Source organism: Phodopus roborovskii, unplaced genomic scaffold (genome assembly GCF_943737965.1).
Source record: "Phodopus roborovskii unplaced genomic scaffold, PHOROB, whole genome shotgun sequence".
In the NCBI taxonomy this organism is placed as follows: domain Eukaryota; kingdom Metazoa; phylum Chordata; class Mammalia; order Rodentia; family Cricetidae; genus Phodopus; species Phodopus roborovskii.
Genome location: NW_026126511.1, coordinates 53,186,846 through 53,202,903, shown reverse-complemented (window position 1 = coordinate 53,202,903; position 16,058 = coordinate 53,186,846). Strand labels below are relative to the sequence as shown.

At 43.9% G+C, this 16,058-nt stretch overlaps 1 protein-coding gene across 3 annotated transcripts in view; it reads right to left on the bottom strand.

Moving 5' to 3' along the window:
* The window catches only part of Atp8a2 (ATPase phospholipid transporting 8A2), a 515,396-nt gene that overhangs the window by 136,046 nt on the left and 363,292 nt on the right, over positions 1–16,058 (bottom strand). For all 3 annotated transcript variants that reach the window (XM_051195581.1, XM_051195585.1, XM_051195582.1), the window contains exons 28-29: positions 9,188–9,262; positions 813–935 (exon numbers count right to left, since the gene is read on the bottom strand). In XM_051195581.1, coding sequence (XP_051051538.1) covers positions 813–935; positions 9,188–9,262 — 198 coding nt within the window. The remainder of the gene's footprint in view (positions 1–812; positions 936–9,187; positions 9,263–16,058) is intronic.

Below are 16,058 nucleotides of genomic sequence, written 5' to 3'. Positions count from 1 at the left end.
TTAATCCCAAATTGAAAAAAAAAAATACTGACAAAAAACAAAACAAAAACTGTTTCCTCCTATTTACATGTAGACTGCAGGATGATCTCCAGATAGTATTACTTCAGTACAAAACCTGCACTGAGACAACACACAATCTAGTCACATCTGAAAACTGAGCCTCAACGTGTGAGTATTCCCCATCATAAGAGGATACTTCATAATCACTTAGAAAAGGGATGGAGGTTAAAACTGGATGGTAAAAACCAAAAGTTTGCTCATGTTGGGAACATTAAAACCCATTTTATATACAAATTTTCATTTTTTCCTCCTTAATGGCTTAAAAAACTTTCCATTCATTTTTTTTTTTTAAATCATCTTGGAGGTCACACATGCTCTGTCAAGGGTCCTGTCTCGAAAACCAAGGTGAAGAATGACAGGTGGAAACATCCAGTCTCCTCTGACCCCTGCAAGCACCTGTGCACACCTCCCCCACTCCATGCACATGCATGCACATACCTCACACACAGAGTTAAAACCAGTAAGTCAGGCTTGTAGCCAGCCTTAACAAGGGCGGCATGAAAGTATATGGCTGATTAGAATGGAAAGAGGCATGAGATGCTGCTGCCCACAGAATACCAGAACTGTGAATAGAAGGACGGAGGCACTGGCTGAACCTGAGGGGATTGTCTCTGGATCACGAGCTGGATGTGGAGGGGCTATGTCAGTGCCCTCTGCCAAGGACCACTTGTCTCATGGGACAGTAATCAGAGCTGAGAGGGAAGCAGGGCTGTGCCTTTCACAGGTGACAGCCGTTTCTTCACATCATGTACCTTAGTGTTGAAGCCTTCTGCATTCTGGGTGATTTTGTAGAGCTGTGGAAACCTCAGCATGCTCTCCTGAGTACAAGACCTCTCGAAGATTCCCAGAGTGAAGGGCGGCAACGCGGTGAAGATCTGTGTGGAGACAATAGGCCATTTAACACAGCTCTTCGGCTTCACACCGTGCCAGTGTTCCGGCCCTGTGGATGATGACCTAACTTCTAGTCAAGTTCAAACCCGAAACTCCATGATTCACAACTCCCCACACATCCTCCAAACAAAACAAAAGAAACTAAAGAAAAGAAAAAAATTTAAAAATCATTTAAAAATATTCTAATCCATGTAAACGAACCCACGGGATGCTAAAAACATAAATTGCTGATGAGCTAAGAACTCAGTGGAGAACAGCTGGCATCCTGTGTAGAACCAGCAGTGACGGTGCTCACACTACTACGGTTAGCTCAGGGAGTGGCGTGTTTTCTGTTAGTGTGAGCTGTATTTTTCCTCCCGATTCTCTCCTCACAGTCGAGGAGGTACATCTGCTTCATTTATTCATTCAGTGGTCACTTACTGTGAAGGAGATAGGGCAGACAATGTGTGGAACACTGAGAATCCAGACACTTCTACAGAGAGGAAGAAAGGCCAGGAGGTTTCTGAGACCCTGTGTCTACTGCAGAGGAGGTGGCCCATGACAACAGAGTGACAGGGTGCAACTGTGTGAAGGGGGGGAGGTCCAGTGAAGTTGCTCAGCCAGATGTTACTGCACCATCGTGAGAAAAGGACTCAGTGCACCAGAGTATGGTCTTGCAGGGTGTGGGACCTACAGGATTTGAGAAGATGATGCTGGATGGGGAGAAAGGTGCTCCTGGTGCCTCCTTTGAGAAGCTCACCCTTCTAAAACTCTCAGGCACTGACAACATATCTTGGGGAAACTTATAGCATACAAAGGATGTGGCTGGCTGAGGACACAGTACAAAGATGAAAGAAGACCACAGAGACACTCTAGGGCACCGAGTCTTGGGTAGGTAGAGCCTCCGAGGTGCCAACTTTCACACGTTCTCCTCAGGAGTCAGCGGTGCCTGTGTTTCTGCGTTGCAGAATAAAGCCAGATGCTGAAGATGGGTTTGAAAGGAATGTGCTGTTTCAGTCTGGGGCATGGAGGTCACTCTCTCACTTGGTTCTGGCAAGTTCAAAGAGACTGGCCTGTAATGTATCCTCTGTTTTGATGGAATCTATACCCACAAACCCAGCCAGCGCTACAGCCGTGGAATCCAACAAGCCCCTCCGAGAGAATGTCAAACCCACTCCAGTTACCTGGAGACTGAGAGTCGGACCAGCAACACACCTTTCCCAAGGCTGCTGGGGTCAGACAGGTGAGTGAGGCCAGTGACTCTCCCAAGTGAGTGTACATCATGTGTACACCAGCACAAACTCTGCTACCTTTCCCTTTTCCTCTCTTATTTGAATCTCTTCAATCCACTTCAAGCCCTCTCCACCCCTCATTACTGGCAGAGAGCCCAGCAAGTTCTAGCATACTTTTACACTACTTAAAGCATACTGCACTCACCTATGCAGCCTAGTTGGGGACACTTTTTTTTTTTTTTAACAAAATGGAGACATTACACACATTTATCTTCATCATAATTTTCTTGCTAAACAATACAGCACAGAAAGTCCTTCAAGCCCCTTGGATTTAACACTAGTGCAGTCTTTTTAGTGCTCTGTAGTGTTTACATAATAATTCACAGCAGGGAAGTGCCATACTTTTGAGTTATTAATCCACTGGCAGGCATTCATTTTGATTCCAACTTTTTTTTTTTTATTGTTACCACGAACATGTAACGAGCATTTATTATATGGTCCCAAGTATGCTTGGGAGGAAGAACTGCTGGGTATAGAAGGAAATGCATAGTTTTAATTTTATAAGATGTTGCCTGCTTGCATTCTAGAAAGAGTTCCAACTTTTTATGTCTCCCTTCGCAAAGAACAAGCGTAATCTTTTGCCAGCTTTCCTATGGGCAGGGGTTATACTCTATGTTTATTATTCTCTTGTCTGAAAAAGTCAAGATATTAACTCTACTCTAAAATTTTTACATTTCCCTGACTACCAGTGAGTCTGCAAATGCTGAGCATCTGGATTTGCCTCTTCTGGCAACATTTAGCTATGTCCTTTCTCACTCCCCACCCCTGAATCTGGAGTCCCTTGAGTTCCCAGCTAGGTCTTCAAGTTGTGTTCGTTGTTTATTGGATTCTTTTCTTCCCCAAATGGTTCTTTTTGCAACCTAAAAGTTTTTAAGTTTTAAGTGGTCAAAAAAAAAAAAAAAAAAAAAAAAAAAAAAAGAGCTTTGGAGTGCCACATGTGGACAGTTTTCCCACCCTGGAGTTTACATATAGTTTTTAGGAGCATGCTGGGGGAGTCCCATGGTTTTATTTTCCCCATTTAAGTATTTGGAATTTATTTTTCTATGAGGTATAGGCTAAGCATTCACTTTTTCCCAGATAATGAACCAGATGTGAAAACACAATTAATTCACACTTTCCCACAAAGTTTAAAAAAAAAAATCACCATTAAGGTTTATTAGACTCTGATATACTGTTGTTCTAGACTCTGGAAGTGAAATCCAGTTCTAGAATCTCTGACTGGGTTTGTCAGAAACATACAGTTCTTAATGGTGCTTTCCAGAGCTAGTCTGATAGCACAGACTGTTACAATCTCTTCTGAATATGTGTTGTGTATCTATTTTCAAGTACTCCTTATTTCCACTTAGACTATCTGTAGCGCCACATGACTGTTCTTGCACTCCTCAGACCTGTTCACACCGCGTAAATGTACACATTAACTTGTGGACTGATGCCTTTGGAGTGACTTAGTCTTCCCATATAAGAAAATAGTACACTTCTGTCTACACCCTGGTTTTAAGTCTCTGTTTCTTTGCTCTTTTGCAGTGGCATCTGGGACTGTGCATAGTGGCATGTACTCTACCACTGAGCTGTATCCTCAGCCCTACTTCTATTTTATTGTTGAATTATGAGACAGGTCTTACCAAGTGGCCTGGGCCAGCCTTGAACTCACTCCACAGCCCAGGTGGTGTGAAGTTTAACATCCTCCAGCCTCAGCCTCTGCAGTAGCCAGGATTACAGGAGGTGTTTTGAGGCCCAGGTGACTTAGTCTTTCATTATGACAGTGGGCCATTTCATATGGATACCATAAAATTTCAACTATGTAATTTATAATTTTAAAATACATGAGAGACAGAAGCATACTATGCTATCTGGCTGGTCCACAAATCTTGAGGCCAAATCATTCTCCCTGCCTCAGTCTCTCAGGTTAGGTAGCTAGGACTTGGGCATGTGCTGCTCCAGCTAGCAATGTATGAGTGTGTTTTCTGAAAGGAGTTCTTATTATGTTTGCAGTTTTTAGGAGCCCATTGAAATAGAAATAGCTTTAGAATTTAGAAATAGTTCATAGACTTAGAAACAGAATTACTGATTACTAGGACAGAAAAAAAAATATGCCCTATCAGGCTCTTTTAGAATTCTGTCATATTTCTAGTATTTTTTTTTTTTTTGTTTCTCCCAGATTTTCTGGATAAGCGATCATATATGACCATATTCATGCAACCATTGTTGCAGTAGCATAATTATTTATATAAGCATTAAAGCTGCTCATGATTTCCTAATATTTGTAGCGGCTGTTTAACTTATTTAGTGGTTGCTGAAAACTGTAAGATGATGCCTAACTCTGCAATGATGATGGTCATTCCCCCTGCTGTGATGTGTAGTCCACCAACTGGGAGTTTGTCGTGGATGGCAGCATGTGCATCTTTGCAAGCATATATCTCCAAGTCTTATTTTGGGAATACCAGCTGAACTGCTTCAATTGTTGATGGGAACACATTTTTATTCACTTTATGACATAGTTAGATTGGTTTCCTTTTAATTAAAACTCTTATATCTGTGACATCAGCCTTGCTTTGTCAAATACTTCACTCTTTTGACACAGAGCTAAGCCCCATTAGCTGACATTTTATTTAAATGTCTGTAACTACAAGTGAAGCCTGCTCATAGTTTTCTTTTATAAGTTATGTTGGCTTAATAGCGGAATTAATTTTTTATTTAAGTAATATTAGAGTTATCTCCTCACTGAAAATGACATAATGGTTAGCTGGATCAATGCAACCCAGGAAGCGTTTCTCTCTGGCAGTCTTTAAAAGTTCTGTTCCCCCCCCACACCCTCAAGCTTAACTGAAATGGAAGTTAAACTATCATTCTGGTGCGGTTCTTCATGCTAAGGGCTTATGATCAATAGACACCTAACAGCTCAGATGGACTCTGCTCAACACACCCAATGGCTTTCCTACACACACCTATCATAAAGTTTAAACTTTAATTGGGAACAGTTATAGTTAACAGTGTGTGTGTGTGTGTGTGTGTGTGTGTGTGTGTGTTGCTAAATACAACCAGACCAGTGTAGTCTGTATAATGTTACGTGTATGTATGTTTTTAAGGCTGACCACTTGATACCAGACATCCAGTTGGAATTCTCTTCCCTGGTAAGATGATTTCTCCTGCTCTCAATGATCCCTAGTCACCTGTAGTTCTTGGTGTAAGGTTGAGGTCTCATGAGCTGCAGCAGTGACACACATATCTTGACAGCTTTTGGACTTAAGCTCCACTCAACAAGATGGACATCATGTCTGGTACTGGAAACCTAGCCAATTTCCTAGGGATAATGAAATTACGGATCTTGGAGGAGAACCTACAACTGCCACTTAACTACACCAGCACAATCCCTAACTACAGTCTAAATATTTGTCCTTATTCTTGCCTGTATAGTTCTCACCTCTCATCAGGGGAAATTCTTTGAGTAATCAGTGGAGACCATTTACAGGAAACTACAACCAATCACAATGCATAGTTGTGGAGGCCAGTCCTAATGACTACACCTACAAAACACTCCTGCACCCGAGCCTCAGGGAACATGAATGAAGAGAGGGCAGAAAGACTGTAGAGCCAGAGGATGAGGGACTTTTCGGAGAGATGGTATCTCTTGGTAATCTCAGAAACTGTACATATGAAGCTTCAGCAACTGAAGCCCCAGAAAGTGCAATCACAGGCAAGCGACTAACAGAATGAGAATCTAATGAGACATAGTCAGTTCAGTATTTAGAGTCATGCAAAAATCAAGTATTTCATTCTGTCTAAAGGGCTGTGGCAAACTGAGAAGCAACAATGTACATTAGCTTGGAGGAGTCAAACTTTTTTAAAAAAAAATGGCACAAGAGGAGGAAAAGCGGGAAAGAAATACTGCAAGTGTTTCACATCTCATAGGCCACCCCTTGTAAAAGGTCTCTGACTGTGGACTGGAACCAAGTTGCATTATTGGACATTGCTGGGACAATAACTGCAAGATTAAGGATGGATTTGAGAACAGCATTGTGCTCCAGCTTTTCTGTTTGATCATCACACTGTAGTTCCACACAGTCTTAGCAACTCTACACTGAAATGAGACGTGTACTCTAGTTGGTTCAGAGTAGGTGTGTGTGCATGCACGTGTAGGAGGGAACATGCATACAGAGAGAGAGAGCAAATGGGAGCAAAGGCTAAAAATGGACTAATCCAAGCAAAGAATAGCTAGGAGTTCTTTGTGTTCCTTTTTATAACTTTCATTTCATTTTTTTCAATTGCCATGGAGAAATCTGCTATAATTTGGCTATGATCTAAATATGTTTTCCAGAGAGTCCATGACTGGAGGCTTGGTCTTCAATGTGGGGTTGCTGGGGTGATGGGGACCTTTAGGAGGCAGGGTCTAGTGCCAAGGGATGAGGTGAAGGGTTCACTAGGGCTGAACAAACATGGCTGGCTAAAAGTTGGACCTTCAGCTTCCTAGACTGTGACTAGCTAAGCCTGTTTTCTCTATAAAGTATTCAGCCTATGATACTTTCTCATGACATCCACAAATGAGTGAAAATTCCTTCATGTTCTCAAAAGGTTTTGAACTTGTGGTGTGAGAAATTCCTGGAATTCCTGGTACAAGTAGAAACACCTTTCTGACCAGCACCCTAGCATGCAAAGTGCCTAGCATACCCAGTACCTAGCATGCCCCCACCTTAGCATGCTCAGCACCCTAGCATGCCAAGCACCCTAGCATGCCCCCACCTAGCATGTCCCCACCTGGCATGCCTAGCACCCTGGCATGCCCAGCACCTACCATGCCCAGCACCTAGCATGATAAGCATCTAGCATGTCCAGCACCCCAACCATGCCCCCACCCTAGCATGCTCCCACTCTAGCATGTCCAGCACCCTAGTAAGCTCAGCACCCAGTATGCCCAGCACCTAGCGTGCCCAGCACCTAGCATGCCCAGCACTCTAGCACGCCCAGTACCCAGTATGCCCAGCACTTAGCATGCCCCCACCTAGCACGTCCAACACCCTAGTATGCCCAGCACCCAGTATGCCCAGCACCTAGCATACTGAGCACCTAGCACCTCCATTACCCCAAGCACACCCTAGCACTTCTATCATGTCCCAGCATCCACTTTAATAACTATTCTATGGACTCTGGTAACCTAGGATCAATTTACCTCAGAACAGATCTGCATACTACAGAATCCTCTATTCTATTGGTTGGTGGGCACTGTATACACAAAACACACTCACAACCCTACACATTAAAGGTGTGGTGGTTCTCAACCTTCCATAGGCACAACACCCCTGGAACATTCTTTCAAAAGGGCATACATCACTGAAGCACTCTGTACTAAGTGACTGTGGACTCAGGGATCTGTAGTTTTGAAAAATAAACCCGTGTGTGTGTGTGTGTGTGTGTGTGTGTGTGTGTGTTTCTTATGAGTGGACTATGGGCCATGTTTTGATCAACATTGTCCTTCAGCCTCCTTCAGCTCATGTGGCTCAGGTAGCCCCTAAAATTTCTTAGGATTTAATTTGAATTTCCCAAAGCTACCCAGAGCTAAGAAAACCATCCTGCCCTCATAACCTGAGCATGAAAAAGGGCTAAACCCTACTCATCCCATATGGCGATATGCATCTTAGGCTGTCCTTAACTCTTAACTCTAAAGTATAGCCTCCCAGGGAATCAACTTCATGTTTGAGCTAAGTGTGTGGCATGGGCTTCTGTGTGACTTCTTTAGCTATTCATATTCTCTATCCATTATCTGTCTAGTCTCTAGCTATCACTACTCTCTAGCTATCTATTTTTTATGTATCTATCTTTCTGTCTACCTGTCTAGTCTCTAGATATCTCTAGTCTCTTGCCAGTACACAGAAGAGAGGCCCTTGAGTCATGGCTGTAGGGACGGTGGTTAATTCAGCACCCCTCTCTACTGCTCACCTTTTAGTGGACCTACACAAGCATGTAGTACACTCTGCAGTGGGCAATACAGTCAACTAACTGTCCACCACAGCTCAAATCAAAAGGGGAGCCCAGCCTGGCCAGTGTCTGAGATCACATACTTGATCCTTTTCACTGATAAGTCAGAGGCCCAGGTCACACTGCGTGTTCAGTGTTTCATAGCCAAGAGGGTAGCTACTGAGAAAAGTGGCTGGAGGCAGTGACTAAACAGCCACCAGTACACACAGTACCATGAGCTGTTTTAGCCATACTTCCTCCATTCCACCTACACCTCCCTGGGAAAGCTACTTCCGCGCTTAAACTCCATGAAGTGCAGGGGAGAGCAGAGCAACCGAAGAGATGAGCCACTATAGTGAGCCACTATAGTCACCAAGGCACTTAGCCACATCTGCCCCTTTGTTCTTTCTGCCAGAGAAACAAGAAAACTAGGCATTTTAGTTTACAATTTTTACTTATTTTTGGCTTTTGGGTTTATGCATCAAGTAATGGAACAGAACGAAACAAAACAAGAACAAACAAACAAAAAAAAAAAAAAAAAAAAAAAAAACCAAAGACACTGCTGAGTGTTCTTAAAGGAGTGGGAAGTCAGAATTTAAAGGCATTCTTCCAAGAAGGGCAAAAAGCTCACTAGGTCATATGTCCTTTGTCCATATCTATGTTTCAGGGTGCAGAAGTAAAGTTATAAGATGGAGTGAGTTTAGATGCAGGACAGACATTTTTACTTGAAAATGTTGCAGAGGCATTTAGCAAGGGGGTAGCCAGGGGTCTATTACCAAGATATATGGGTTAATAATTTCATGGGGCTACTCAAGAATGATCTGCTATGATTGAAACCATGTGTGGAGAGTTTGGGCTTCTGCAGGATGTGTCACAGCAACAAAGGCCCTAAAGATATATTTGTGCTGCCTGCTAAGTACACAGATGATTGGCTTAGATACACTTCCCAGACATAAACAGTGAAGGAATGCCCCCGAAGTCCTGAGTGCTATCAGATAGGGAAGGGGAATGCTTACCACATTGTACAAGCCGATGCACCAGCGCTCAAATAAAATCTGCCCAGAAAATCCATTAACAAAGGCGAACCAAAGCTGCAAGAGAACAAAGTTCGTCAAGTTTTATATCAATATTGACCTAAATGTTTCCACTCAGTGAGAAGTAGCAGGGAATGTGGAGCACCAGCTGGATACAGCTGCCAGGAGAGGCTGCGAGCCATGACTATGGCAGTTACCCTTTCAAGGACTATAAACTCCCAATATCATAAATATCAATATCCTTAAGAAATTCATATTAAGGATGCACCAACTTTGGGAGATTACATATGCTTTATTTACAGGGAATGAACCTAAACCAAATATGCTTTGAGTCAACACTTTCTGATTGACAAAACGAGTCTGAACTTCGTGCATTTACCCTATAAAATTGATTTGATGAATGGGTTTTCTCTTTGTAGGACGTCATCAAATAGCTAAAGATCATCACTAATTAAAAACCAAGAAATGCTTCTGTTTTTAGTTGACAAAATAGTAACTTCCTTGACTAGCTGTCCTCCACCTCAGCAAAGGTCAACACACGATGGTAAGAATCATGCTTACATCATCTCTTATGATAACATGGATATATTAGTAAATAAAATGCTGGCTTATCATTCATGAACAGCTATAAAGCAAAGTGCTGTACACCAGACAACAAATTAGTAGCTAAAATATATAAAGCTTTTGAAAAAGTAAATGTGAAATAAACAAACACTTCAATCAGTGAGAGGATGAATTAATTGGACAGAATATTCTCAGAAGGTGATGTAAAATGGCCAGTAAACACATGAGAAAAGTCAGCAACTTTAAACCTTAGCCACCAGGGATATGCAAATTAGACTACAACCCATCTCAACCAGAATGACATCATCAAGCAAACAAATGACAATTTGTGGAGGTTTGAATAAGAATGTTCTCCATAGACAGAGTGCATATGTGGCACTCAGAGGACAGTTTGATAGGGGTGGATCTCTCCCTCCACCACCTAAGTCTTCTGGATAAAACTCAGAAGTTAGGCTTGGCACTAACTGCCTTACTGGCTGAACAATTTGTCCAACCCACACAATTTTAAAGTATATTAAAATAACAAAAAATAGAAAAGTATTCAAAGATACAATGGAAGAAACATTGCTAAAACATCATTGTGAAAATGAAGGATGGGTTCTTTGATTTAGTAAAGAAAACAAGAGATAGAAATAGGCCAGTCAGCATCCACACATAAGCTGACATAGGAGTTAGTATGTTTATTACTTATTGGTTTATTGACTTCTGGGGCTGGGGCTCCTCTAATCCACAGCCACATGCATGCTAAGTATATGCTCTAGAACTGGTTCTCTCTCCCAGTCTGCATTTTCAGTGTTATAAAATTGATGCAATATATTCAATGAGAGGAGGCCATTAACCGGAAAGGGAAATGATGAAGCTGGCTTCCTACTTCTTTCCCAGACATCAGACTAGACAGGCAGCTAAAGTTTAGAAGTCTCAGTGATACAGTGTGACAAGAACTGCAGCAAGTGACAAAAACCAAAGAAATATCAAACCCTGGCAACATAAAGGGACGAACGCTAAAATTCAGATTGCCCAGCAGACTAAAAAATAAATAAATAAAACATGTTCTCTATACAAGAGACACATTTTAAAAGCATGGGTAATAAACACTATGAGAATAAAGTCAAATTCCTAACTGTCTCACAAGCCAGCAGAACAGACCCCGCCCTGCTTCTCCCCTTCCCTTTCCCTTGCTCTTCTTCCCCTTCTCCTCCCTCCTTCCATCCCTCTCTCCCTCCCTCCCTCCCTCCCTCCCTTCCTTTCTCTCTCACTCCTTTCCCCTTTCTTCTTTCCTTCCCTCCCTCCCCCTCCCTTCCTCTCCCCCTCCCTCTCTCTCCCTTCCTCTCCCCACCCCCTCCCTCCCTCTCTCCCCCTCCTTCCTGTCTCCCTCCCTCCCCCTCCTTCCCTCTCCCCCTCCCTCCCTCCGTCCGTCCCCCTGCCCCCTCTCTCTTTCCTTCTTCCTTGGACTAGCAAGCAGAGCAGCAGTAGCCTGCTGCCCTTTCTGCCTCTGCCTCTTTACTCAGTAATTGTGATGCTAGGGACGAACCCAGAGACCAGGTTATGCCAGGCCAACACTCCACCTCCAAGCTACATCTGAGACTCTCAGAAATTTCACTTTTATTAAACACCCCTCACAGAGTTGTCATTTTACATACCAAGTGGACAAAAAGGTAAGTTTGACAAGTTGAAGAACTAACTACTCTAATCCTTAGCCAATAATGCAGCATGTAAGTGTTCAAAGTACTTTCCTTTGACTTGAGGATTTCACTTCCAGGAACTCAATCTTCATTATTTAAATCTTACAGCTTTAGTCATGTGGCACTCAACCCAAAAAATATAAAAGTGTTTGCTTTGATGGCTGTAGAGGACTCATTTGTTTAATAAGCATAATTATGTCATAATATGGCACTTGAATGATTCCATGGCTGGTGAGGGACAAACACACCAGACAGACAGAACTTAAGTGTAAGTTTTATTGGGGAAAGGGAAGGAATGGAGAAGGGGAAGGGAGAGTGGGGAGAGAGGAGAAAGGGGGGGGGAGGGAAAGAAGAGGGAGACAGAAAATGCTCTGTCTGCCCCTTCAGAGGAATAGCAGGAAAGAGAGCAGGAGTGGGTGGGATTTTCTTAAAGGGTCCTTTGCACTTTTGTGCAGACTATGTAGCGACCTAGCAGCCATAGGACCCTGGGCTGGCCAGGGTACTGCCTGAGTGCATTCTGCCAGGTGACGGGGGCAGGCCAGCATAATGCCTGAATCCTAACAAATAATACACCTAGAAGAGTCCTTTAAATCCACATGCATCCATTGTCACATAGAAAGCTTCTAGACACATGAAAAAAAAAAAAAAAAAAAAAAAACCAAGTGTAAAACAGAGATGTCTCTCGAAGTTCTGCACTTTGGAGGCTGAGGCAAGAGGGTCTTTTTATTTATTTATTTTTCTTATTTTACATATTGATCCCAGTTCCCTCTCCCTCTCTCCCTCCCTCCCATGCCCCCTGACCACCATCCCATCCCACTCTCCCCCCCCCACTTCACATGTAGGGTGATGCTTTCCAGGAGGGGTCAACAAAATCTGTCAAGTCATTTGAAGTAGGAACTAGGCCCTCCCTCCTCTGAGGCAAGAGGATCTTGATTTTTGTGCTCTGTCTCAAAAAAAAAAAAAAAAAAAAAAAAAGAAAAGAAAACCAACTGACATAAAAACAAACAAAATCATTCAAAACAACAAAATCCACACCTATACCTGAAATCCCCCAAATCCAACAAAACTCACACTGAAAGGTCATGACTACAGATAGGAGGTGTAAACTCACATAGCCACAGGACACATCAACGCCAAATAGTCACTATCTTTAGATGGTTCTTTCTGAGCAGCAAAGGGGACACTCACATATGCCCTTCCAGTGCTTTGAGTTTTCAAAACATCTGTGCATTATTTACCTAACTGAGGCAGTTTTCCACTACAGACAAGTTACCAAGGAGACATTTCCTGGTGTGTGGAGATCCCCTCCAAGGGTACCACCTGAAGGAGGGTGCTGATTGTCTTGGAGTCTGCTGAATCCCCTACACAGCCCAGGAGGGCCCCTGACAATGACCTGACAATGACCCCAACTGCTAAAAAAACACATTGTGGAAAAATCCTGGATATATTAGGCTAGCCTGGTGCACCACGCTGTGACCATGGCTGATCTTAAGGGGCCAGCATAGCACTGGAAGTGGATTAAGCAACTTCACAAGTTTAAGCCTACACAGAGCCATATATTTCTAAAATAAATCACTGAGAAGTTGTTTTAAAGAGCTAGTACAAACTTTGTATGACCCACACCCACACTGGTGAAAATTTCTAATAAGAAGGAAGAATAAAATCATCAGAGACTTCTTGTCTCCTTCTCTGGATTGACTGGGACAGTGACAGCTCTCTTCCTGCCAATCACAGGTACAAAAGCTCTGGGAGTCACTTCAGTGCAGAGACTTGGAGCCCCCCTCCGCTGCTCCCCCTCCCCTGCTCCCCCTCCCCTGCTCCCCCCTCCCCTGCTCCCCCTCCCCTGCTCCCCCTCCCCTGCTCCCCCTCCGCTGCTCCCCCCTCCCCTGCTCCCCCTCCCCTGCTCCCCCCTCCCCTGCTCCCCCTCCCCTGCTCCCCCTCCCCTGCTCCCCCCTCCCCCTGCTCCCCCCTCCCCTGCTCCCCCTCCCCTGCTCCCCCCTCCCCCTGCTTCCCTCTCCCCTGCTCCCCCTCCCCTGCTCCCCCCTCCCCTGCTCCCCCCTCCCCTGCTCCCCCTCCCCTGCTCCCCCCTCCCCTGCTCCCCCCTCCCCTGCTCCCCCTCCCCTGCTTCCCTCTCCCCTGCTCCCCCCTCCCCTGCTTCCCTCTCCCCTGCTCCCCCCTCCCCTGCTCCCCCTCCCCTGCTCCCCCTCCCCTGCTCCCCCTCCACTGCTCCCCTCCACTGCTCCCTCCTCCACTGCTTCCCCCTCCACTGCTCCCCCCTCCCCTGCTCCCTCTCCCCTACTCCCCTGCTCCCCCACTCTCCCCCCCACTCTTCCCCCTCCGCTGCCCCTCACCCCAGGCAGCAGCAGCTGTTCTGACAGCTCAACTGGCACAGGCCTGTTTCCTCAGTCTGGGGTGCTGGCACTCATTTTTATCATTTGCAGGTGTTTCTGGGTTTCCAAGTGTAAACAAACTCATTCCTAACATTTTCGTCTGCATTCCAGTCACCAGTCATTGGATGATTAGACCTGTTTATTTGATTGGAAGTTTGTTTTTGTTTGTTTTGGTTTTTTTGGTAGAGGAAAATGAAACCCAAAATACACAAAACAAGCTGGCTCCCCCATCCATCTTATAATTTCAAAACCCATGAGCTATTTGTCCCCCCCCATGAAAATTCAAATTTGATTTCATTTTGGCAAGATTTCCATAGGTAAAGGAAAAGTATGAAAATGTACTGTATTTTCAAACATTTATACCAACGGACTTAGTTTTTATTTTATTTACTTGCGAGGCAGGTACACGATGCCTCTCTGACACACTATAAAATCAGGCTTTCACACCACTTAGTCATATACAAATGTTAATTCATATATAAAAAACAGCACCACCCAATTCCTGAACACTAAGGTCATTTTTGGTGGGCCATTGGCTCTCAAGTTCATAGACCAAACACCACCCTCAATGCAAACAGATGGCCTGTGCCCTCAACTGGCAGCTCTTGGAGGGCCATGTGCTTGTGGCCACTGTGCTTTACTCTTTTGGATTAATGGGAGACAAGGTTCCTCTGCTGTAACTTTCTTATTAACCAGGAATGCTCTTAAATGAACCGAGCCAAAGCCTAGGCTGGGCAGCCTCAGACGTGGTGGGTTGGTGGGAGGCCTGCCAAGCACCGCCACTTGCCAAGCTCCTGGGGTTTGGGTCCTCAAACGTAGGGCTGTTATGAGCAAACTGACCCACACTTATTAAATGGCTTTTCCTTCTCGGGGAAAGATCCTTCTTCTTTAACCGCTGCCGGACTGCCAAAAGCGCAGTAACCTTGTTGCCTAATTGTACAGGCTCCTGCCTGCCTGGAGAAGTGGCTGCCGTTGTTCAGCCTCAGTGGGTCATTGCTCCAGCTAACAGCCATGTTTCATAGATGATTTTGGTTTGAAGAAAGGGATGGCTTGTCCCTCTAGGTGCCTGGAAGAGTACAGGAGGGAAAGCGTCCTACAGAGAAGGATGGAATAAACTGGCTGTCTGATTTCTTACTAAAGGGTGACTGCAACACGATCTAATGGTTTGCACATCAGGTCTGAGACGATGAACTGGGAGTAAAGACATTTGTTTCAATGAAAAATTGCTGCTTTCTTCTTTCTCCCATTTAACTTGGCTATATGAATCAAAAGTAAAAATAAAACAAAAAACAAAAAACAAAAAAAAAAAAAAAAAAAAAAAAAACAAAACAAACTAACTATATCCTTTGTCTAAAATTCTATTTCTGGAAACTAACCCATTATTAAAAGCACTGGTTTATAAAAGCACTGCCTTGCTTCACAACACTGAGATTCTTTTCAAACAAATTTTTGCTATTGTGTATTACCAATATATTATTGCGTATGTGTGAGGTTAAAGAACAGCATCACAGAAACCATTTTTAGTTTATAGTCTATCTGGGTTCAGGCAAATGCTGCACGTCACCAGACTCACTCGGCAATGCTTTACCCATCTCTTTGGCCCAGACACTAAAGTTCTTTAGTAGAGATTGCTTGACTGCAGCAGATCTATGAAATATTAAGCATTTAACGTGGATGGGAAATCAAGGGGAAAAAACAAAGATATAATACAGAGGAAGGGGTATGGGAAACAACAGCAGGAGGCTGACAGGCTTTAGAAACCTCCCCCTCAGGTGATCTTTTGTCTGGTAAGTTATACGATGGAGAAGCCAAAATGAAAAAGACTAAAAAAGATGGTGTTGTAGCCAGGCACTGTCCCATTTTAACTCTTGAGAGAGTTTTCTCTTGTTCAGTCAATATTAGACTGCTAAAACCAGGGAACAAAACTGCAGACCTATAAAGCAAACAATAAAAAGGAGAACGGTGTACATTGGATCTAGGTTTTGTGAGAGCATATAAAGTGGCACATTCATATACATTTATTTGAACCCAGGAGAGAGCACTAAAGGCTGGCCCCACTGCTCCTGCTGATGGCAAAACTACACAGAAGAAAAGAACTTAGTCTTCTGTGTGCCCCCTACCCTCATTTTCCTCTTAGCTCATCACGCTCTCTACTCTTCGTTGCATTTTCTGGCTACCCCATTTGACCAAAGGAACAGAGCTGGGGACATGGTAGTA